Genomic DNA, 25,521 nt, shown 5'->3' with positions numbered 1-25,521 from the left:
CCCAACCATCAAACTTAATGCACATTGCTAAGCTAGATGCTAAACAGTTAACCAACAAGAAATATTTAATTTCACAATCTGTGCTTGCATAATAAACTGACTGTGTGCTGAACACAACATTTTTGATATGACAATCATTTTGGAGTGAGCTATATTTTAAGCCTGCAACAACAAAAATAAGAAGAAGTTGCAGATAATTTTGTATGTATGATTCATTTTATTGCACTTCACATTCATTTCTGTCCGTAGAGTGACTGAGAATCTTTAAATGTGTAAAAGTGATTTAATGACATCAAGATCATAACATGATTGTTTTACGAGCTGCACATGATCCAAAATGACTATTGAGTTTTTTTAATGACCAAAGTTTCACAATACCAAAGTTGCCATCTCCTTTAAAAAAAAAAAAAGCTAGCTTTTAGAATACATTCATTTCTACATATACTAATGCAATATTTACATTTTAAGTACTATAAATTAACATTAGTTAATGTATGATGAACAAGTAAATCAGTAAGTAAAATATTTTGTAATTAAAATGTACCCAGAATAATAAATGCTGTAAATGGTTCAGTGGCTATGTTTAAATGCACTTACTCATCAGACTGAATGAATCCAATGTGTTTTCAGATTCTGAAGTTCTGTTCATATAAACGATTATATTATTCCAGGCCTTCACCACCTCTTCAAATCATGCATGTCTTTATGAAGACCATTATTTCCGATTACTAAAGGATTATTTGGTTACATTTAAATGTATAACTATCATTAGCTAAAAAAAAAAAAAGCTAGCTTTTAGAATACATTCATTTCTACATATACTAATGCAATATTTACATTTTAAGTACTATAAATTAACATTAGTTAATGTATGATGAACAAGTAAATCAGTAAGTAAAATATTTTGTAATTAAAATGTACCCAGAATAATAAATGCTGTAAATGGTTCAGTGGCTATGTTTAAATGCACTTACTCATCAGACTGAATGAATCCAATGTGTTTTCAGATTCTGTTCATATAAACAATTATATTATTCCAGGCCTTCACCACCTCTTCAAATCATGCATGTCTTTATGAAGGCCATTATTTCTGATTACTAAAGGATTATTTGGTTACATTTAAATTTATAACTATCATTAGCTCATGTTACGTAATGCATTAAATAATGAATTGAGCTTAATTGTAAAGTGCAATCTGTCATTTTAGCTGTATGGGATTTACTTTGTTGCACATGAGGATATATAATACAGCGTAAGCAAACGATGACAGTTTGTAAGCAACTGAAAATGAATCTGCCAAATTCCAAACAGGAGAAACCACAAAAACTGGTTTTAACAAAAGACAACTTTGCAAGTCCGAAAATGCAGCTGACTTCCAAATACAGCACGACTGGCCTGCACAGATACGCTCTGACGGGGATTTCCACCACCCATCCTCTTTCCTGCTGTTTTGCCCAAAAACCCAGATCTCTTCTTTCAGCACACCAGAGCCACAGACTTTTCCCAGTCATTCGTAACATTACTGCAAATGGCAATACTTCTAAAACCAGATCAGGTCAAATTCTACAATTTCATCATTACTAAACTTTACTGTATTGCCAGACTTTTTAAATTTTCTACATTTACAAACATGCACAGTCATTTCTACACTCATATCTTAGGAAAATGCAGAATCAAGGCATATGAGATACAAGAAACTAGCTTAATATTATTTAATATTACTGAATCAATCTATCTATCTATCTATCTATCTATCTATCTATCTATCTATCTGTTGATTTATCTGTCTATCTATATGTGACCCTGGACCACAAAACCAGTCTTAAGTCGCTGGGGTATATTTGTAACATTAGCCAAAAAACATTGTATGGCCAAAATCATCGATATTTGTTTTATGCCAAAAATCATTAGGATATTAAGTAACGATCATGTTCCATGAGGATATTTTGTAAATTTCTTACTGTAAATATATCAAAACTTAATTTTTGATTAGTAATATGCATTGCTAAGAACTTCATTTGGACAACTTTAAAGGCGATTTTCTCTATAGTTTGATTTTTTTGCACCTTCAGATTCCAGATTTTCAAATAGTTGTATCTCAGCCAAATATTGTCCTATCCTAACAAATCATACATCAATGGAAAGCTTATTTATGTATTTGATATTAAGTATAAATCCAAAATTGACCCTTATGACTGCTTTTGTGGGCCAGGGTCACATATATAGTTTTGCACGCAAGGGTATTAAAACCACCAAGCTACTTGTATATCATGCTGTGAGAAGAGAGTACTGCAGATAAAAGCTGTTTCTGAGCTCTGGAAAGTCCCCACCAGGCGCTGCCTGCTCTACGAACACAGAGCGAGAATGTCAAAGGCAAGAAGGTCACATATGCCCTCACGGTAAGAGTGTAAACCTCAAAGCTTGAGTGAGTAGGCAAGCCAAAAGAAAAAAAAATGGAATCGGTCCTTCTTTTGATAATGAACACATATTGGGGAGATTTTTGGTATTTTTCAGTTGGGCTAACCATGAATATTTCAGTCCTGTATTTTTGTTTGTGGTTTAGGCATCATGCACAATCATGTGCATGCCAGAGTACAACAGATATAATTTAAGATATGTGTAGCCCTCATCAAGGCACTTTTGGTTGGATAACAACCTGATTCATTATTTGGAATCACACAGGATTCATATCATTGCATATGTAAATGGGTCTCCCACCTCACACTTTTAAACTATCTGAAGGAATTTGGAACAACAATAACAGCAAAAAAAACAATTGAGGATATGAGCAGTTTTTATCTTGGGTTCTTCTGTTACATAACTGTTGACTTCATGCATTCATCAAAACCTCTCTATTTACTAAGTTGTGTTTAACAATACAGATTGGTGTGGTCACTCCAGACATAAATGAGCTCATTCATAGAGGGCTGATAGTTGGGGAAATTCAGGGACATTTTGTCCAGCACTAAGCATAGTTCCAGCCCTTCATACCAGCATTTCCTCTTCCTGTCTAACCTTTTGCTTTCAAGAGCCCAGCACAGCATGCAAGCTTTATGAGAACAGGAAGACTTTGTTTTTGCTTTAATGTTTAAACTCAATGTTTAAAGGTGAAGTGTGTAATGTATTTGATGAACAAATTGTTCCTCTTGCCGCACCTTAGTATGCAGAAAAAATAAAAGTCAGTCATTTATGCAGTATAAATACTCTGTCTCTGTCACAGTATTGTGTTTGTTTGAGCAGCCCAACACTGGTACATTTACTCAACCAATGGCGTGAGTTTGGGATGGGGCTAACTGTTTGTACGGCCAATTACAGACAGGGGGTGTGTTTGAGTGATTATAATTGCAAATCTGTTTGGTTTTGCTAAAGGTGTGGAATTTACATACTTTGCCTTTAGTTGAAGCTAGCTGGATCAAGTCTTCTGTTTGTAGTAAAATTGATCAATGGCTATGTTTACATGTACACCAGTAGTCCGATTAGCCTAATAATTAGAGGAAGGAATTACTGAGACATGAGCAAACTTGCAGTACATGCTACCTATTATTTATATTATTCCCTAAGACATGCGGTTGTTTTACTGCCATTTATACCGCAATATATTTGTTTATACCCCAACCAGTCCAAATTCTTAGGTTAGTTAAATCAGCCTGTAATAGACCACAAATACTAAATGTTCTTTACTTCTAGGGTTTTGGCCTTTCTTTCTTTCAAATTAGTCAGCAACACATTTAAAACACCTCAATTCAAATGTATCCAACTAGCAATAAAACCATGTAATGCAAAGCTGTAAATTTCTTGATCTTTGCGTAACAGGTGTTCCACTATATGATTAGTTACTCTGAAGCTGCATTTTCTTTAAAAGAAGTCATCCATTTTTAATGGAGAGTGGTACTGGATGATTTGAGCTTTGGGTGTGTTGAAATATTTGAAATTTTGCTAGATTATATGCAACCATCTGACTGCATGTTGTGTATTTTAATCAAAACTATAAGGGTGATGTGAGTTTTTTTTTTTTATAATTTTGCTCTAAAATGCTATTTTTTAAACACTATATCTGGGAAATGGCCAGTTATGAATAATTTTGTCTAAAATAATTTTTTACTGTCCCATTGCAAAGTCGCATGTCTTTTTTGATGCGCATTAAGGGACTTATTTGGTAAAAGTGTTTCCATCATAGTTTATGCGCATTTGTTCTTCCCGGATAAAAAATTTATCCAACTTAGTTGAGCGCATAAGTTTCTTTATGCACATTTTCAGAATTTATGTGCATCTTGGTGTTTCCATTCAGCGTTTTTAACGCGATATCCCAAGATGTGCATAAAAATAGGTACTGTCATGTTGCGTCGCAAAATCATCTCCCCTGGCCTCATGGGATAGTAAAGCGTCCAACAAACAAGGGATAGTTCACCCAAAAATGAAAAATGAATGCACAGTGAAAACTGACATGGAAGAGATGAAATTGTTGAAAAAAGTCATTATTTTTATTTTTGAAACACTGATGTCACATGGACTAATGGACTATTTTATTGATGTTCTTACTACCTTTCTGGGCCTTGAATGTGTCATTTGTGCATTGCTCTCTATAGAAGGTCAGAAAGCTCTTGGATTTCATCACAAATATCTTAATTTTTGTTTCGAAGATTAACAAAGGTCCTACAGGTTTGGAACAGCATGCGAGTGAGCAATTACAGACAGAATTTTAATTTTGGGGTGAACTATACCTTTAAGAATCTTGCTAGAAGTACTAGGTCATCCAGGTATGTTTCGCCTACTGCTAATATGAATTCGGACTTCCCTTGCGAAAAAGAAGTTTATTCAAGTGTGCTATTAGTATACTTCTTTTAAACTTAAAATAGGAAAGTATACTTTTAGTCTACTTTTTATGTACTTCTCAGAAATATACTTAAAATGACATTTAAGTATACTTGACTTATACATAGAAAAAGTCTAAATATATTTTAGCTATACTTTTGCTCCTAGACTCCGTGTTTTCATTGTTATATGGTAGGGGGTGCTAGTGCACATCTTCTGTACAGAATTTCCAAAACACACAAGTGAAGAAGAAACCGAAACAACAGATGCTTCCACATGTAATCTACTGTAACACGATCATCAGACATAAAACAGCATCAAAACTGTGTAACATTATGGAATAAAATGTCGACCAATGAAGAGGTAATAATGACCGTCAAGCTTTGGGGTGTTGATCGACTCTATCTACGTTTTGATTATCATTCTGAATCCAGTTCATAGTCTTTTTTCAGCTTTTTGTTCAAAATGTTGTTTATTTCTTTATTTTTTATTTATGAAACGTATCCACATTCAAGTGTTTAAAAAAAGAACGCATGAAGCTAGAATAAAAAAATTTAGTTTACAAGCAGATACACTGTTCTTTTGATGTTTATATGTTCAGATATTCATGTAACAAAATATATACAAATTAATACCTAAATAGGGACACAGTAGTATACTTAAAGTATGATGTAAAGTTCACTTAAAGAAAACTTACGAGTATACTTGCAGTATAAAACTACTAAACTAGTAGTTTACTGAGACTATACTTCAAAGTGTACTAAAATGCTAAAAAAGTATTTAATTAGTAAACTATCAGTATACCTATAAGTTCACTTTTAATATAGTTGCACTACAAGCTAAAAAATATTGATGTAAACTAGTTGTGTACTCAAAGTTTACTACTGTTATACTTAAAGTATACTTAAAAGTTTAATATCTTAAAAGTATACTTTTATGTACTAGAAAGTGGGCCAATTTAGTCCCAAGGAGTATTGAAATAGTACACTAACAAGTATACTACTAGTACACTGATATTTGTATACTTACTACATAAAGTATACTTAAAAATATACTTGAACTTTACTTAAGTATACTTAATAAAATAAACTTTTTTTTTTTGGTAAGGGTTACTAGGCTACTCTTTTGCTGTACTGTTTTCCATATACTATATAGTATGGAAGTAGGCATATTTGGACGCACCGTCCGTTTACATGCACTACCTTAATTGCAGTACTTCCTTAACTGCATCATAAGGTACATGTAAAAATAGTCAGTTGTTTCATTCAGAGAATTCACCGTTTTTTGTTTGTTTTTTTCAAGGAAACTTTATTGAAAAGAAGTCCGCTACCATTAAAAAAAGGAAAGAAAGGAACTCCCCTTATCTCTAATGTGGTAGTCTACATGTGTGCAACTGCTGACGCCACTGGATCGGTACCCTTAAAAAGAGCCCCTGGAGAGACACGGTTCCTCTTACACATTGTCACACGTAGAACATAAAGAGATGCGAGTTTTGTTTCATGTCTTGGGGGAAAATATGCATATCCACATCAAAGATTTGTGGTAAATGCTTTTGTTACATTGCGCACTGCATCGACCAAAAGCCCCGTTCCCATAACTCAAATACCCATTTTCACACATTTTGCAGAGCGTGCTGTAAGCGTTGGCTTTTTTGCCTTTTGATGTATGTTTTCGAGTCGGCCCTCTACAAAAACCATCAAAATACAGATTTGCCGTCAGTGTGAAGGTGTAACAGAAGAAGCAGATGTTGACACCAGTAGAAAAGCATTTGCCCGCTGAGGTTTGGTTCATGTTATATTATACGCCTTGGTCGTAAAAAGCAAATAGATACATGCACGAGGGAATTCCCCTGAGCCGCTGAACAATTACAGATGTGTGAATCCCCACTCTATGTCCTAGGCCAATCTCTTCTCTTTGACAGGAGCACAATATCTTCGCACCGCTCTGGGAAGCAGCTGGCTACTCATCTGAAAGCAACTTTGTACTTTCACCAAAGACACAAACTCATGATCAATTCGTAGGTCTGTATCAGCAATATTATTGTTTTTTGCTGAAGCGCTCAGCGGGCTTGCATGCTTTCTGGGATACGCGTTATCACACACCTGGGCCAGACATGACAGGGAAAGTTCAGGGGATTTTAGAAAAGAGGAACTGTAACTATTTAAGGGAAGCTGGTGAAATATAAGAGAGTGAATGTTATTCAACACTCTATGTGCCCTTCACTACACTTCACAGACTTACTAACTACACCTTGCTGAAATGATTTGGTTACCTCGTTTAACTTTTATAATACATGTTTTGGCAGGATGAGTGGTAGATATTGCAATGTTATATTGAGAAGTGTGAAGTGTTTTTTTAAATAAAATAAACTACTAAATTAAATTATGTTGCAAACAAATCTTTAAATTAATTTCAAAGCTCAGTTGAGGTTGCTTGCTGTTTTTTTAATGAATAATGATGTACAGTAAATATTATTTGCAATGATTTGTGTCAAAATTTATTATTATATGAAATATTATAACATTTAAAAAGATACTTTTCACATGTTTGCATTTGTTTATGTTGTTTATGTTGTTGTAGAATATTATTATTAATTATTTATATATATATACACACACACACTCTTAAAAATAAAGGTGCTTCACGATGCCATAGAAGAACCTTTTTGTCTAAATGGTTCCATAAAGAACCTTTAACATCAGAAGAACCTTTCTGTTTCACAGAAGGTTGTTTGTGGTGAAAGAAGGTGGTGTATATATATATATTCCCCACTAAATTCCCTTTTTAAAATTCCCATATAACACAACAAGTGACCACACGTTTTTGGCACAATCCATGTATGGTCAACAAAATTCCAGCAGCATGCGGAGCTTCAATAATGACTTCATGTTGACTGTGTGAGGGGAATTTTGGGACATTCATGATTCACTCGCATTGGCTTTACTAAGCGTTGCCATGTCACATCCATAACATGTCAGGACACATGTCCACTCAGTAATGACTTTCAGTGAAAAGAACATGTTTCGTCATACTTGACTCCACCAAAGCATAACAGCATTTGTCATATTTCATAGGTGCAATCAAGATCATGTAATAGAGCAAAGTCAGTTACAGTGTTTTGCTGGGATGGCAGAAACAAATCCCTTGAAAATCAAAAAGGAGGTTCAGTTTTCAAGCCTATATTCAACCAATTTCAAGCTAATGTGAAATCTGTAAACAACTAAATTTGCAGCACTTTAAGCCATAATCTCAATTCTGCAGAGCCCTCGCAAAACATTTGCATTAAAACCAATTTAAAAAAAAACTATAAAACTTTGCATGTTAAAAGGAATAATTCACCCAAAACTGAAAATTTGCTGAAAATGTATTCACTCAAGAGTTTCAAGAGTCTCAATTCTGCAGAGCCCTCGCAAAACATTTGCATTAAAACCAATTTTAAAAAAACTATAAAACTTTGCATGTTAAAAGGAATAATTCACCCAAAACTGAAAATTTGCTGAAAATGTATTCACTCAAGAGTTTCAAGAGTTTTTTTTTTTTCATCTGAATGGATTTGTTTCTTACAAACATGCAGCTTTTCTCTTCTCAAGATGACAATTGATAGACAGGAGTCATGTGGATTACTTGTGGATTATTGTGATGTTTTTATCAGCTGTTTGGACTCTCATTCTGACGGCACCCATTCACTGCAGGATCCATTGGTGAACAAGTGATGTAATGCGAAATTTCTCCAAATCTGTTTGACGAAGAAACAATCTACTAATCTACATCTTGTATGAGTACATTTGAAGCAAATATTCCTTTTTTGGGTGAACTACTCTTTTAACACCAATTATAAATCTTAGTTTGTAGTCAATAGTATGTGTACAAATCTCTTGCTGTAACAGAAGTGACTTCATTCACTCTTTTCATTACAGATTAATGAAATGGGAAGTGGTGTCAGGGACTTTTCTTTTGGTGATTTAAGGTTGATTGTTAAAAAATGTCATTGATCTTTGATTTATCTATTTTCGCACACACTCTAATTTATAGTCATTATTTTCCATTTATAGTGACTTTATTTTGGACATGACCATTATAAGTGTTCTGGTATTTACACGCTTCCAGATTCACACCATCGCGAAACTCGATCTGCGCTGGTACCTGTGGAAAGGCTGTGAGAGAGCAGGAAACATGACATACTCCTACAGTTTAACTCTCCGAAGCTGAATTGGGTCACAAGGGGATTTCAGTGTGGTAGCTGTTTTAGAAATGGCCCTGTTTCTCGCCAGTTTAAGCACTTCAAATACTTTTGGTACATTTCTTTTCTGCGTTTGTCTATGAGAAAAACACCACTCTATTTCTGGGCTGAAGTAAATAAAAATACACATCGAATGCTTCTTTTTTGCCCTAAAGCATTTCATTTCTCTGCATGAGCTATTCTTCTAAGAATCAAATACCAACACCTAAAGGAAGTGAGTTGAGATAAGTTTGAACCATTTTCTCTGAAACAGAACATTCTTATAGATAAGATAAGGGAACATGCAGATCCGTGTGGTCAGCACCTTCTGAAACACCATGACCGGACAAACAAACATGTACCTCAGAGGTTTGGGGTCAAGAACATTTCACCTCAGATTCATAAATATGTATTTAAGAGATAAAAGTTTGTTTTTATTAACTCTGAGGTAGCATTATCTTTGATAAGATTATTAAGGTCCAAAGGTCTATTCTGAGAATAGTGTGAAAAACAACCACAAATTATATATGTGTAATCAGTTTTTAAATCAGTTAATTAAACGTTCTAATCAGAGTTAAAATGGCAATATTTATATGTTTTAGCAAAGCTTTTAGAGCACTGGAAAAACACTTCAGGGTTAACTGCAATGAAATTAAACTGTGTTAGATTAAATGTATATAAAATGCAATTAGTTGAGTGCTTTTTGATAGTGAGCACATTTCCTTTATATGTACGTTTTTAATAATTACTTATATTGTCTTTAAAATATAGTAAAATTTTGCTGCCAACTGTACTTACAAGCATTTATGGTAAACAAACAAACAAAAATAAATACAGAAATACATGTCCATTTGTAATGATCAAGTTGCAATTTAGGGCATTTAAAATATATTAACTTCAAATAAAATATATAATTACACACTATAGTTAAATTATAATCAAGTATGCCTACTTTTGGTGAACAAATGAAAATAAGTGCTATTGCATCATTAAAAAAATGATTAAAACAATGATTTAAGATGTACTTTAAAGTAATACTTTTTAATTTGACATTTTCACAAAATGCTCTTTTTAAAAGTCTACTTAAGTGCGTTAAAAACATAGTCATGGAAGTAGCCTATAGGCTAATCTATTTAAGTACACTTATATATATATACAGGTGCATCTCAATAAATTAGAATGTCGTGGAAAAGTTCATTTATTTCAGTAATTCAACTCAAATTGTAAAACTCGTGTATTAAATAAATTCAATGCACACAGACTGAAGTAGTTTAAGTCTTTGGTTCTTTTAACTGTGATGATTTTGGCTCACATTTAACAAAAACCCACCAATTCACTATCTCAACAAATTAGAATATGGTGACATGCCAATCAGCTAATCAACTCAAAACACCTGCAAAGGTTTCCTGAGCCTTCAAAATGGTCTCTCAGTTTGGTTCACTAGGCTACACAATCATGGGGAAGACTGCTGATCTGACAGTTGTCCAGAAGACAATCATTGACACCCTTCACAAGGAGGGTAAGCCACAAACATTCATTGCCAAAGAAGCTGGCTGTTCACAGAGTGCTGTATCCAAGCATGTTAACAGAAAGTTGAGTGGAAGGAAAAAATGTGGAAGAAAAAGATGCACAACCAAACGAGAGAACCACAGCCTTATCGAATTCAAGAATTCAAATTCGCAAAATCGATTCAAGAATTTGAGTGAACTTCACAAGGAATGGACTGAGGCTGGGGTCAAGGCATCAAGAGCCACCACACACAGACGTATCAATGGGATCAGAAAACATGTTTCCCCTTTGAATGAAATACATTTTTCTGAGCCTAAGTTCTTATCTTTTGTCATTTTGCTTCTGAAGTAAATCTTGATTTGAGAATCTATACGCATTTGCACTGGAAACCAAGATACTGAGAACAGTATTTTTTTTTCTCCAAAAATACAGAGAACATCATTTTTATTTCAGTTTTAGTTATTTTAGTACATCTCTTTAAAATGAAAAACGTTGCCCAGGTAAATAGCTGAAATTAAGTTTATATATTTATATTTATATATACGGGTCAATATCACTGTAGGGTGCCGTTTGGTGTCCTGTACATAAATAACTAATTTGCCATGATAAGTTAATAGGGCTGTGCAAATAATCGAATGCGATTTTCATGCGCATCTCGGCAGTAAAGCCAATTCTGTGATTAGTAGTAAATCTCCAGCACGTGCGTTCAGATGGAGCGGCATTTACTGACGAGATGCGCATGAAAATCGCATTCGATTATTTGCACAGCACTATAACTTAACATAAAAATGACTATGAAAGGGTGTGTTATATTAGACTAAGTTTTTATATTCATAACAAAAGCATAACTTGGCTCTTTAGATACATTTTCTAGATTTTTTTTTGTTTTTTGTAAGAGGATTCGTGTTATTTTTGCTATGTCCCATGCACTGCTCATTAAATTTGAATAATAGTAGAATATTGTCAATTCATAAAAATAAAAAATTCTCCTATTGATATTTTGGTAAATAAGAGATTGTGAGTGTATTGATCAATTGGTAAAAAAAAAAAAATGTTTTTTATTAAAATAAAAGAGCTTGTCCATGTCCCTTGAATAGTTGTCCACCCTGTCATATTGGGGAATCCGCCCCTTTAAAGGGTTAGTTCACCCAAAAATGAAAATTCTGTCATTAATTACTCACCTGTTGTTTAAAAAAAAAAAAAGTGAAGTGACGTGTGGCCAAGTATGGTGACCCATACTCGGAATTAGTGCTCTGCATTTACCCATCCAAAGTGCACACACACAGCAGTGAACACACACAAACCGTGAACACACACCCGGAGCAGTGGGCAGCCATTTATGCTGCAGCGCCCGGGGAGCAGTTGGGGTTCGGTGCCTTGCTCAAGGGCACCTCAGTCGTGGTATTGCAGGTGGGAGAGAGTGCTGTACATTCACTCCCCCCACCTACAATCCCTGCCGGTACGAGACTCGAACCCACAACCTTTGGGTTATGAGTCCGACTCTCCCGTAAGACCTTAAGACCTTTGAAACCCGTAAGACCTTTGTTCATCTTTGGAACACAAATTAAGATATTTTTGATGAAATCTAAGGGCTCTCTGACCCTCCCATAGACAGCAAGGTAACTACAACGTTCAAGGTCCAGAAAAGTACCAAGATGATCGACAAAGTTCACGACAGTATCATGCCGCGAGCGTGTGGCGGCGCCGGCGCTGACCCAGATCCGGCGTGATGGATCTGGGTCAGCGCCGCCACACACTCGTGTCATGATACTGTCGTGAACGCGCATCCAAAGTGATGCAGTAGAGACAAAAATGTGGAATAAAGTCGTTATTTTTGTTTTCTTTGCGCAAAAAAGTATTCTCGTAGCTTCGTAACTTTACAGTTGAACCACTGATGTCACATGGACTACTTTGTCGATCATCTTGGTACTTTTCTGGATCTTGAATGTGGTAGTTAACTTGCTGTCTATGGGAGGGTCAGAGAGCCCTCAGATTTCATCAAAAATATCTTAAATTATGTTCCGAAGATGAACAAAGGTCTTACGGGTTTGGAACAACACGAGGGTGAGTAATTAATGACAGAATTTTCATTTTTGGGTGAACTAACCCTTTAAGAAAAGGCCTGACCCTTTAGTGACATCAGGACAACAGATTTTTTTGTCTCTTCAGTGGTGGGAATTTCAACGGCTGAGGTGAACAAGTTGATGACTTTTTAATTGACACATTTTCTTCATATGAGTTTGCTTACTTGCTTTGCCATGTCCACCCTGTCAGCATAAAATATGCCAGAAGTGATTAGAATGCAGTATTTTAAAAATATGTTTAAGTTTAAATATACCAAATTTTCTTCAACAACCAGACTAAATATTTAGCTAGTCACAGTTTGTTGTAAGCTAATATGCTAATTGAAGCTCAAAATGTCCACCCTGTCGTTGTTCCGAAATGTCCACCCTGTCGGCCACTTAGACTTGATAGAGTGGCCATAAACATAACAGGGTGGACATAGCATTCATTTGTAGTTAATATTGCTAAAAACTAAAATGGGGGTTGGTGAAGTGACGTGTGGCCAAGTATGGTGACCCATACTCGGAATTAGTGCTCTGCATTTACCCATCCAAAGTGCACACACACAGCAGTGAACACACACAAACCGTGAACACACACCCGGAGCAGTGGGCAGCCATTTATGCTGCAGCGCCCGGGGAGCAGTTGGGGTTCGGTGCCTTGCTCAAGGGCACCTCAGTCGTGGTATTGCAGGTGGGAGAGAGTGCTGTACATTCACTCCCCCCACCTACAATCCCTGCCGGTACGAGACTCGAACCCACAACCTTTGGGTTATGAGTCCGACTCTCCCGTAAGACCTTAAGACCTTTGAAACCCGTAAGACCTTTGTTCATCTTTGGAACACAAATTAAGATATTTTTGATGAAATCTAAGGGCTCTCTGACCCTCCCATAGACAGCAAGGTAACTACAACGTTCAAGGTCCAGAAAAGTACCAAGATGATCGACAAAGTTCACGACAGTATCATGCCGCGAGCGTGTGGCGGCGCCGGCGCTGACCCAGATCCGGCGTGATGGATCTGGGTCAGCGCCGCCACACACTCGTGTCATGATACTGTCGTGAACGCGCATCCAAAGTGATGCAGTAGAGACAAAAATGTGGAATAAAGTCGTTATTTTTGTTTTCTTTGCGCAAAAAAGTATTCTCGTAGCTTCGTAACTTTACAGTTGAACCACTGATGTCACATGGACTACTTTGTCGATCATCTTGGTACTTTTCTGGATCTTGAATGTGGTAGTTAACTTGCTGTCTATGGGAGGGTCAGAGAGCCCTCAGATTTCATCAAAAATATCTTAAATTATGTTCCGAAGATGAACAAAGGTCTTACGGGTTTGGAACAACACGAGGGTGAGTAATTAATGACAGAATTTTCATTTTTGGGTGAACTAACCCTTTAAGAAAAGGCCTGACCCTTTAGTGACATCAGGACAACAGATTTTTTTGTCTCTTCAGTGGTGGGAATTTCAACGGCTGAGGTGAACAAGTTGATGACTTTTTAATTGACACATTTTCTTCATATGAGTTTGCTTACTTGCTTTGCCATGTCCACCCTGTCAGCATAAAATATGCCAGAAGTGATTAGAATGCAGTATTTTAAAAATATGTTTAAGTTTAAATATACCAAATTTTCTTCAACAACCAGACTAAATATTTAGCTAGTCACAGTTTGTTGTAAGCTAATATGCTAATTGAAGCTCAAAATGTCCACCCTGTCGTTGTTCCGAAATGTCCACCCTGTCGGCCACTTAGACTTGATAGAGTGGCCATAAACATAACAGGGTGGACATAGCATTCATTTGTAGTTAATATTGCTAAAAACTAAAATGGGGGTTGTATTATTTTTTAACAACCCTGTTTAGGAAAGGGACATCATGCCTTTCAGAAAATATAATTTCATCTTAATTTTACAATGAAAACGTATTTAACAGTAATATATGTGTCCATGACAGGGTGGACATATCTTATGGTTTATGCTTTGAATAATGACCCATAATTATCTCAAATAAAATGTGGGGGAGCTCAGCTAATATTTTTCTATAGTACTTGAGTGTCTACTATTTATGATATGACATAAAGGGAATGGGAAATTAAAACCAAAATGTTTGAGTATTGTGAGGGTTGAAAGGCAATGCTTAGTCCCATTTGAAGTTATCCTAACTGGAGTAGAAGGGCAGTTTTTAAGCATATTTTATAAATTAATTGTATTCTGAAGCACAGTATCAAAAACTTCAGTGAGATGTTGGAAAAAGAACTCTGATCAAAATTAGAGAACATACAAGTTATTTGTGTTAATTTGGCACATGTTGCTAATTTCCTTAATTGTATGACAACCCCTATTTAACTGGCAGCATTCCTCCAATTTTCCCTGAGATTGTATGGCGGGCTGCTCTGAGGTGACTGAAACCCTGCGACAGGAGGTTGTCCAGATGAAGGCCAAAACGATGACCCTTTTAGCCACTGCAAGAGAAGCTGGTTGTTCCAAATCTATGATTTCTATAATATTGCAGCTTTACAGTGACATTAATTCATTCAAGTCCCCAAAAAAGGCTGGTCGTCCACGTAAGACAAATGCACGAGAAGACAGGGTAATGCAGAGACTCTCAATAGGGAATCGGTTCAACACTGCAGCTGGAATTGCTTGCCAGTGCTGAACAGGGTCTGGATCTGTCTCGGAACGTTTAAGAGAAGTCGGACTGAAAGTACACATTGCAGCATATAAAGGCTAGGCTCACCTTTGCTGAGGAGCATGTTGTGTGGAGAGAGGAGAACTGGTCCAAAGTTCACTTTAGTGATGAGAGCAAGTTTAATTTATTTGGGTCTGATGGGAAATTTTATGTTCGGCAACAGACTGAGGAAAGGCTGAACCCAGAGTGCGTAAAGAAGGAAAGGTGGAGGAGAAAGTGTCATGGTTTAGGGGATGTTTTCTGCAGCAGAAGTTGAGCCTCTTATACAAATACATGGCAGAGTGAATTAAAATGTTTATCAGAACCTCCTTCAGCAACATGCGGTTCCTTCCCTGCAAGCATCTCCCAAACAGCCTGCAATTTTCATGCAAGACAATGCCCCCATCACACAGCAAAACAAAAGTAGGTTCAAGCAGTTCCTTGTAGCTAAGAACATTGAAATGATTAAATGGCCAGGCCAGAGTCCTGATCTAAACCCGATTCAAAATAATGGATGAAAAAGTTATGGCAAAGAAACCCACTACAGTCACCAAACTGAAGAGACTGGAAGAAGAGTGGTCCACGATCACACCAGCGCTGCGTGAGAAACTAGAAATGTCCAGCGGCCGCAGATGCACTGAAGTTATTCAAAGCAAGGGCCTCTACACTTCCTACTAATTTCTGACAGCTGTAACCTTCCAAACTTTTAGTTGTAATCTTCTTTCGTGCTGCAGTGGTTATCTAATTTTGATCACACATATATTTCAGATAATGTTTAATTGTTTTCAATTAACAAAATTGTTTTTTAGTTTTCCTTAACTGTAATAACCCTGGTATTGTGTTTCCTTCCATTTATTATTGAAATTTCCTTTACTTGGTTTTAAAAGGTGTTACGTTTACCTTTATAAAACCTGCAGAAGCCCTGTTAAAAGTACAAAAGCGTACAGCCCCAAGCTTTAATATTGCGTGTTGGTTGTTTGTGCACAACTTGCTGTACAAAGTTCCTTTATGTGTTGTGTTGTCGTATCTTTTCCAGGCATGATTGTAATTGGTGTAGATGAGGAGCTCGGGCCACAGGTGTATAAGTGTGACCCAGCAGGTTATTACTGTGGCTTCAAGGCCACGGCTGCAGGTGTCAAGCAGACAGAGGCTACAAGCTTCCTGGAGAAAAAAATGAAGAAGAAACTTGACTGGACCTTTGAGCAGACAGTTGAGGTACAATCAGAATTCAAGAAAACATTTGATACAGCTTCATCAAAATGAATTCCAGCTGCTAACATCAGCACCCTAGGGTGTTTAGTAGATCTTTATCTAGTCAACATAGCACCGGTTCTTTGGAATGGAAATATCAACTTCCTCTAAACTTACTTTGCTCAATAATGTAGTTAAAGATATTACAGAAAGGATTGGTTATATATCCTTGCTGCCTGATTTATTACACAATTTCTTTGTAAACAGTATTGCTAATCTGTTTATTTTGAAATCTGTGAAACAAGGGTAGGTTAAATCAATAAACTACTAGCTACTTAAAGGGATAGTTCACCCAAAAATTCTGTCACTAATTACTCACCCTCATGTCGTTCCAAACCCGTAAGACCTTCGTTCATCTTCTAAACAAAAACAGAAGTAGCGAATTTATTCAAGAATTTGTCTCCTCCGTGTCACCCTATAGCGCCATTTTGGAGAGTATCACATACGTAAACAACATATGTACGCTGTTTACGTTCAGATAAAAGCGTAAACAACGTATCCGCATACGGTGCTGTGGATACGTTATTTACATGCGTGGTACTCTCCAAAATGGCACTATAGGGTAAGGAGACGAATTGTTGAATAAAGTCGTTATTTTTGTTTTCTTTGCACACAAAAAGTATTCTCGTAGCTTTGTAAAATTACGGTTGAACCACTGATGTCACATGGATTGTTTTAACGATGTCCTTCCTACGTTTCTGAGCCTTGATCGTGTTAGGATCCTTGCTGTCTATGGAGGGTCAGAGAGCTCTCGGAATTCATCAAAAAATATCTTAATTTGTGTTCCGAAGATGAACGAAGATCTTACAGGTTTGGAACGACATGAGGGTGAGTAATTAATGACAGAACTTTCAGTTTTGGGTGAACTATCCCTTTAAAAATGAAATAATAATTCATTTAAAATAAAAATTTATTTTTGATTTTAGGATGTGTGCTACTTTTAACAATTTTATATACATCCTAAAGCCAAAAATCTATTTTTACTGGATTAACTGTGTGTTTCACGGAATGTTAATTTAAGTAGATTTGCACTAATAAACCATTTCCATCCACAGACGGCGATCACTTGTTTAACAACTGTTCTGTCGATCGATTTCAAGCCATCTGAGTTGGAGGTAGGCGTCATCACAGCAGAGGATCCGAAATTCAGGTGGGTGGAAGAACCATGTTCACCATCTACACGGAGAGATCTGCACTCTGTTCTACAGAAAATCCCTTCTAGAAAGGCAGTCGATGCCTTCAGTATTGATATTCGTCAAATGATGCAACATGGCTCATTTATGTCACATTTGACGTGTCCGAATGCCAGATGCGTATTATAATTAGAGCGCACGGATTATATTTTACACGGTTGTGACACCTAAAATGACTTGCTCCTTTGCTCTGTTCCAGGATTCTGTCAGAGTCAGAGGTGGACACTCATTTGGTGTCTCTGACTGAGAGGGACTGAGATCTCCAGGGTGCTGCTCACAGTATTAAGATACGTAGGATCCCGTTCTGAGCTTTTGTTCTTATGTAAATTCCCCGTTCCATTAAATACATTTTGAGAAAAATATTGTTAAGATTCCTGCTCTCTTCCTTTCTCTTTTTCTTCTCGTATAGCAGAATGTCTCCGGAGTGAATGATTTACTGGGGGAGTCCCCATCATGCACATCTTTCATTTTCACTGCATCCTGTGTTTTCCCTAGCTGATTTGACACCAGGGAAATCTTTTACAAACCTGTTTTTCATTTCGTGGAATTCTTTGTGGACTTTGAGCATGTTAAGTGTAGCAAGAGTCAATTAGGGCAGACTAGAGATCACGCAAGGAATGTCAAACACGTGCTTTAATCACACTGATTTAGTGATACTAGTTTAAAGTGTTTTTCCCTAACCAGATACTACTCCACTTTGTGGTTTAACAGAAAATAGTAAATCTGATCCGCAAATACAATTTTGATAAAAAATAAACAATAAGAAGATCAGAAATGAATTAGATTAAGTAATTAATACTTTAAGCAAGGATGCATTAAATTGATCAAAAGTGACTGTAAAGACATTTATAATGTTACAAAATATTTATATTTTAAATAAATGTTCTTTTCAGAATTTAGAATCCTGAAGAAAAAAATTCACGGTTTCCATAAAAATATTTTCAACATGGATGATAAAATGTTTCTTGAGCAGCAAATCAGCATATTAGACTGATATCTGAAGGATCATGTGACACTGAAGACTGGAGTAATGATGCTGAAAATTCAGCTTTGCCATCACAGGACTAAATTACATTTTAAAGTACATTCAATTAGAAAACAGTGAATTTAAATTGTAATAATATTTCACTATATTACTACTTTTATTGTATTTTTGATACATATTATTTTTATCAAATAAATGCAGCCTTGTTGAGCAAAAGAGACTTCTTTCACAAACATTTAAAAAATATAGATTTATAAACATATATACATAACACACACACAACCCTGGACCACAAAACCAGTCATAAGTCGCTGGGGTATATTTGTAGCAATAGCCAACAATACATTGTATGGGTCAAAATTATCGATTTTTCTTTGATGCTAAAAATCATTAGGATATTAAGTAAAGAAGATCATGTTCCATGAAGATCTTTTATAAATGTCCTACTGTAAATATATCACAATTTAAATTTTCATTAGTAATATACATTGCTAAGAACTTAATTTGGACAACTTTAAAGACAATTTTTTTTGCACCCTCGGATTCCAGATTTTCAAATAGTTGTATCTCAGCCAAATATTGTCCTATCCTAACAAACCATACATCTCAATTTCAAAAAATTGACCCTTATGAATGGATTTGTGGTCCATGGTCACACACGCACATATATATATACAGTATCTCACAGAAGTGAGTACACCCCTCACATTTTTGTAAATATTTTTATTATATCTTTTCATGTGACAAGACTGAAGAAATGACACTTTGCTACAATGTAAAGTAGTGAGTGTACAGCTTGTCAGTGCTGTGAGATACTGTATATATATATATATATATATATATATATATATATATATATAGAATGGAGTTGGAATTCACCTCTCACCATGTGACAGTGATGAAGATGATTATGATGTGTCACATTGAAATCTTTCCAATGGTTTTAATAGTATGCTACTCATTGTCAGGAGAACAAAGCTATGGAATTTCCCTAAAATTTATGATCATCCGTCTCCAGAAACATGATTAATGCCTTTTTTTTTTTAAAGTGCTATGACTTCGAATTAGGTGGCGATCTTAATAATCCGTAAAAATTTCACTGATCTATCATGTTTATGTATGATCTGTTCATACAGACACACACGTAATGTAATCATAGCAATGAATACATAATGCTTATGAACCTCGCACCTCTAGTGGTCGGGTGTTCATTTCTCTTTCTTGTGGGGAACTTCTTACTGAGCGTGAGTCAGATATTCATGACTCCACTTCAGAAGACCCAAGGAATTTTATTCGAACTATAGTGACGCATCTAAGTGACTCATGCGTTCCAGAAAGTAAATGATAGTTACTGTACAGACCAAGGGCTTTTTTTCTGAACCGACACTATGGGCTGGTATTCCACCACTACAGGGGTTTACATGTTCTTTCACAAGTTTCACAACTCAGAAATTCCCAGGCCTTCTGAAATCACTCCAGCACATTCAATACAAGAAACACCCCGACTCAGAATTCATGTCATTTCTTTTGTTTTTAATGTAAAAATATTTTCACAGTGTCATATATATAGACTATAAACATTATCGACAAGTGTTTCGTTTCACTTATTTACAAATATAAAAATATATCTCTCTATATATTCACAAAATATACATTTTCCCAACTCTTTGGCTTCAAAAATATTGGTAAAGGTTTTGGTCCAGCTAACTTTAGGGTTCTTTCCATGTTGAACAGCACCACCGCTATCATGCCCCCGGGAGGGGCTCAGCTCTTCTTTTCCACTTTAGCAGAGTCCCATCGAGGGATTGGCGTCCTAGGATATGGCGCACCCCGTCCCAGACCTTGAGACAGCACCTACAGCCTTCGCTGCTTTGCATTATGGGAAATGTTGTCCTGAGGGCCAGACTATCTCCCACAGAACTGGATGTCATCATATATCTGTTAAAAAAAAATTTGAAAGATACATAAATATAAATGATATAGTTATATAAAATGAATTTCACAACATCAAGATGGAATGTAAAATCTAGGAGAGGTTTCTCAAAGAAACTTACACAATCTTCATCAGACAAACACTCCTCATCGCTCTCCTCTGACTCGCTCTCTGGCATCGCTCTGAGCTCCTGGGCCGTCCGGTTGTAAAGCTGCCTCTGGATTTCGCTGTTCTGTCGGCCGAAGGTCAGGTGGTACGGCGTGTATCCGCCATAGGTCAGACAGTTAACATCTGCTCCCAAAGCGATGAGTGTGTGCACCAGATCCAGGTTCTGCAGGTCCACGGCCAAATGGAGCGACGTGCGGCCGCTACACTGCTCCTAAACGCAATAAATCATACATTAGTTCTCTTTTCAAACATCTATAAGAGTCATTTGTGAAGCTGGAGAGTGTTTTAAACTTATACCGTACCTTTGCGTTTACATCCGCCCCAAGCTGGACCAGACTCTCCACCATTGAGAGGTAGTTGTTAACGGCTGCTATATGAAGACACGTGTGTCCTGTAATTAAAAAAGAAGGATTGTATTTTAAAAACTGCTTTTTTTTAACTCAAAATGATAAGAGACTTGTTTTCGTGATAAAAAGAATGACAGTGCTGCGATTTTACTCAAAACTATGACTTACCGCTATAGTTTGGGAAGCTGAGAATGGAGTGCAGATGCTGGGTCTGAATCTGAGTCAGTACTGAGAAGCAAGCTAGTAAGCCTCTTTTGCAGGCGATGTGGAGGGCCGTGTTTCCACTCTGATCGACCAGCTGTGGATCACAGCCGGCCTTTAGCAGTCTGTCCACCATGTGCGGCTGTTCTGTGATGACGGCGAGATGCAGCGCAGTCTGCAGATGGAGGTTGGATGTTAGACAGGTTTGGAAAACCAGCTCTTGTTTTGAGGTGAATTGTGTGTAGTAGTAGTAGTGAGTAGTTGTGCGTGGGAGCTCAATTACCTGTCTTTGGTTGTTCTGTCTGTTCAGGAACGGGTCGTTCTGACACTGTTTGATAATCTGGATGGCATAATCTTCCGCCTCGTGAATGATGGCAAGGTGAAGATACCTGGAAAATAATGTGGGAGGGTTTTTTAGAAAATATTTTAAGAACACTCTCAGAGGATGTGGTTTAGCAGGCACACAGTACGAGCAGGCGGCGTTTCGCAAGAATGGAGTTTTGAAGGTTATTTCCAACCAGTGTGGCTCCACACATCTGATACTTTATCTGCGCTTGGCCCCGCGCCAGGGACTTTCCTGCCTGCGCACTTAGTTTCTCAAGCGCCTCCCACTTTGGGCGCTGCTCCAAAACGATATTTGTTTACTTCCGCACTTTAGCGGTATTTCGCAAATTCAACTATTTGCATAACTTTTCTAAAAGCTTATTGAACGCATGTTTTTTCCCCGTTTACAATTACAGCTGTAGAGTCAAAATTGCTCAGTTGCTCCCAATAGAAAATGTTCAAAAATATTGCACTTTTATAATTTTTATCGAGCGAAGGGAATAAAGTTAGTAATCTAACAATAAATGTTTCATTTAATGTAATCAACAACAATTTTAGACACTCTAAAATTAGGGTTTAGTCACAATTGTTGCAAGTTGCATTAAATGGGTCAATTTCTGCACTTTAAAAAAAAAAAAGAAGAAGAAACTTGCATTGCATTATTTTTATCATTTAAAAAAATGTTACACTTACGTGTCTCCATCCTCAGTGACTTCTTGTGTCCAAGCTTCACACGTCCCCTTTGGATTCGCAATAGGGTCTTCAAAACGCAAAATCTCTATTTCCTCCACAATTTTCATATACTCGTCCTCCTTTAGCGAATCCACGCCGCTGTCGAAGCGCTCCTCAAAGTGTTGCATTTTCCGGTTTTTCATATCCATTTCATCCATATCACAATCCTGAAAGTTCATGGTGCCAGCTCTGTGTACATCCATCGCGACGCTCGCAGTATCGCAGTCTGCAGTGAAGTGTGCGGAGAGGGCGGCGCAACGCGCTTTTATAGCTGCGCCTCCGGTTCCACGCTGCAGATCGGGGGATTTCCATTTTGTAACTATGCACTGAAAAGGGGAACTCGTAGCGGGCTTTTATTTAGAGAATTTCCCTCAAGATGACTCCGCGAAGTAAGAATGAAAATCAGTATTTTCCTATTACACATTCAAATCTACCTGGTAGCACGCAGTAAGCCAAACTCACGGGGAAATGAATGACAAGAGAGCTCATGAATGAAAACCATGAAGAAGGGGACTATTAATAATGCAGGAAATATATATGCAGCTAGAAATAGCACTTGATATCAACATTATTTTTGTTTGTTTGTTTGTTTTCATACTGAGGTACAGTGACCCTAAAAAGTGAATGTCTTTGCATTATGTAACAAAGTATACCAATTGTCATTTATTTTGAAGAAATATAACACGTTTCAAGCTAAGCATTTTATATGTGACCCGCCTGGACCACAAAACCAGTCGCTGGGGTATATTTGTAGCAATAGCCAAAAATACATGGTATGGGTCAAAATTATAGATTTTTCTTTTATGCCAAAAATCATTAGGATATTAAGTAAATATCATGTTCCTTGAAGATATTTTGTAAATCCCCTACCATAAATATATCAAAACTAAATTTTTGATTAGTAATATGCATTGCTAAGAACTTCATTTGGACAACTTTAAAGGCGATTTTCTCAATATTTTGCTTTTTTTGCACCTTCAGATTCCAGATTTTCAAATAGTTGTATCTCAGCCAAATATTGCCTTTACATTGTCTATACATCAGCTTTCAGATGATGCATAAATCTCAATTTCGAAAAATTGACCCTTATGACTGGTTTTGTGGTCCAGGCGGGTCACAGATAAAATGCTTAGCTTGAAACGTGTTATATTTTTTCAAAATAAATGACAATTGGTATACTTTGTTACATAATGCAAAGACATTCACTTTATATATCTAAATATTTTATTTATACATTCATATATATATATATATATATATATGAAAAATTTCAGATTTGCAAATGTTAGTGTGGTTAATGTGGTTATTCTGCTATAGGACGCATTGGGAACATTCACTAAAAATCACCTTGACACAAATTCTGTACCTGGGATACACTGTTGGACTTCCTTTAAAAATATGAAAAGTGTCTAGAATTCAGAATTCAGATCAATGGTTGCATGTAATTACAAAAACTTATGAAAAAGGAAAAATCCTAGAAATAAACAAAACCCTAATGTGTTTGTTTGCTTGCAGATGCCACTTGCTTAGATTCAGAAATGATTAGTGTGACTTGAATGTTCAAATAGTCTTGGAGCTAGTCTTTAATTCCTTACAATGCAAAGTTTTTTTTACAGTGCATAAAGTGTTTTACAAATTTTTGAAAATTTTTCAGAATTAATATATGAATGTGAAGAGGGCTGAGTCAGTTTAAAGTAACTGAAGTGAAACATCCCACATGGAAGGCCCCTTGATGTTCCACATGATGCAGGTTTGGGGGGTCCACCATATTCTCCTGCAAATTTTTTCTGGGGCTCCCCCTTCAAATTTCTAGGGGCAACCATCACATTTCACAGTCTTTTTAGTATTTTCCATGACAGCAATTAAAACAAATGAAACCATTCAAACACTGAACAAAAAGGACTGGAATTTTAACAATTTTACCTCAAGAATTGCTAGTAAATTTTACAAGTAAAAGTAGTTAAACATGACATTTTTAACTCAACAATTATAATTCAAGTAGAAAGCAGTTTCTTGTAAAACATGCTTTTATATACAACTTTGAAAAATCACGTTACAGTGAAACTAATCTACACTTATTTGCATGACAGAAAATATGCATTTGCCTTCTTTTAAGTTGAGAACAAAGGCATGAGCTGCAGTCTGGTTTCGTATCCACCTCTTCAAACAGAGCAAGACACAAAAAAAAAAAAAAAAAATTATACGGAAACCCCAAGTAAATAAAGCTTGAATTAATATGATACTGTCTACTGTACCTTTCTTTACATGACATTTGCACTGGAAACTACTGTAGCTCTGTTTGCATAAAGGAGGAGCCACAACATAGCAACCGTTTCTACCAACAGCGCTTATGTCAGTGTGGCGATACCGTGACATGCGTCAAGAAAGTCACACCTTGTAGAGTTCTGCTTGCTTTGTTATGAAGCAATTGAAATGATGCTTATGAATTCCAAACATTGTTTCCTAAGTTGGAGTTCAGCGAAAGGAGATTCACAGAAGAACATTCCCTGAATTGTTACAGGTTTGAACTTGAATGCACATAATGTCCCGATAGGAAAGTTTGGCTGCAGTCCATATCGGTGTTGCAGTACTGAATGTACGGTATGTGTGAAATGATTTTTCAGCCTCGGTCTGTTTTTCATGCATATGCAGAGGCTTTAGTTGTGTTCTGAATGGAGGGAGTTTTGGGAGGTCCAGGTGTGGGACGACAGTTTGACCCACTATTCTTAGTCTGACAACACTTTAAAGATCGCGTGGGCTGTGTGTTAATCTGGGGTAGACCTGTTCTTAGCCTGAACACTGAGACACTTCTGTCTCTGAGACTCTCTGCACAAGTCCACGAATAAACAATGAGCGAGAATCCTGGGAATGTTTGAGAGTGTATACACATACACTCTTAAAAATAAAGGTGCTTCAAAAGGTTCTTCAAGCGATGCCATAGAAGAACCATTTTTGGTTCCACAAAGAACCATTCAGTCAAAGGTTCTTTAAAGAACCATCTCTTTCTTACCTTTTTATAATCTGAAGAACCTTCTTTTGCCACAAAGAACCTTTTGTGAAACAGAAAGGTTCTTCAGATGTTAAAGGTTCTTTATGGAACCATTTAGACAAAAAGGTTCT

The 25,521-nt window shown here is 36.5% G+C and overlaps 2 protein-coding genes across 2 annotated transcripts; one reads left to right on the top strand and one right to left on the bottom strand.

Annotated features, from left to right (window-relative positions):
• The first annotated feature begins 16,218 nt into the window (after positions 1–16,218).
• Positions 16,219–18,071, top strand: LOC107581492 (proteasome subunit alpha type-6-like). The gene is made up of 3 exons (XM_016267072.1): positions 16,219–16,482; positions 17,574–17,668; positions 17,911–18,071. The coding sequence occupies exons 1-3, from the start codon at positions 16,276–16,278 to the stop codon at positions 17,966–17,968; spliced, it is 360 nt and encodes a 119-aa protein (XP_016122558.1). The 5' UTR covers positions 16,219–16,275; the 3' UTR covers positions 17,969–18,071.
• A 2,141-nt stretch (positions 18,072–20,212) lies between these two features.
• On the bottom strand, positions 20,213–22,653 carry LOC107581491 (NF-kappa-B inhibitor alpha-like). Its single transcript, XM_016267070.1, has 6 exons — positions 22,363–22,653; positions 21,629–21,734; positions 21,313–21,520; positions 21,100–21,188; positions 20,751–21,008; positions 20,213–20,634 (listed from the first exon to the last, which is right to left on the bottom strand). Exons 1-6 carry the CDS (start codon positions 22,602–22,604, stop codon positions 20,602–20,604), a joined length of 936 nt encoding a protein of 311 aa, XP_016122556.1. The 5' UTR covers positions 22,605–22,653; the 3' UTR covers positions 20,213–20,601.
• Positions 22,654–25,521: the final 2,868 nt, after the last annotated feature.

This window comes from Sinocyclocheilus grahami, unplaced genomic scaffold (assembly GCF_001515645.1).
Source record: "Sinocyclocheilus grahami isolate Dianchi unplaced genomic scaffold, SAMN03320097.WGS_v1.1 scaffold35.1, whole genome shotgun sequence".
Lineage (NCBI taxonomy): Eukaryota > Metazoa > Chordata > Actinopteri > Cypriniformes > Cyprinidae > Sinocyclocheilus > Sinocyclocheilus grahami.
This window is presented reverse-complemented; position numbering and strand designations above follow the sequence as displayed.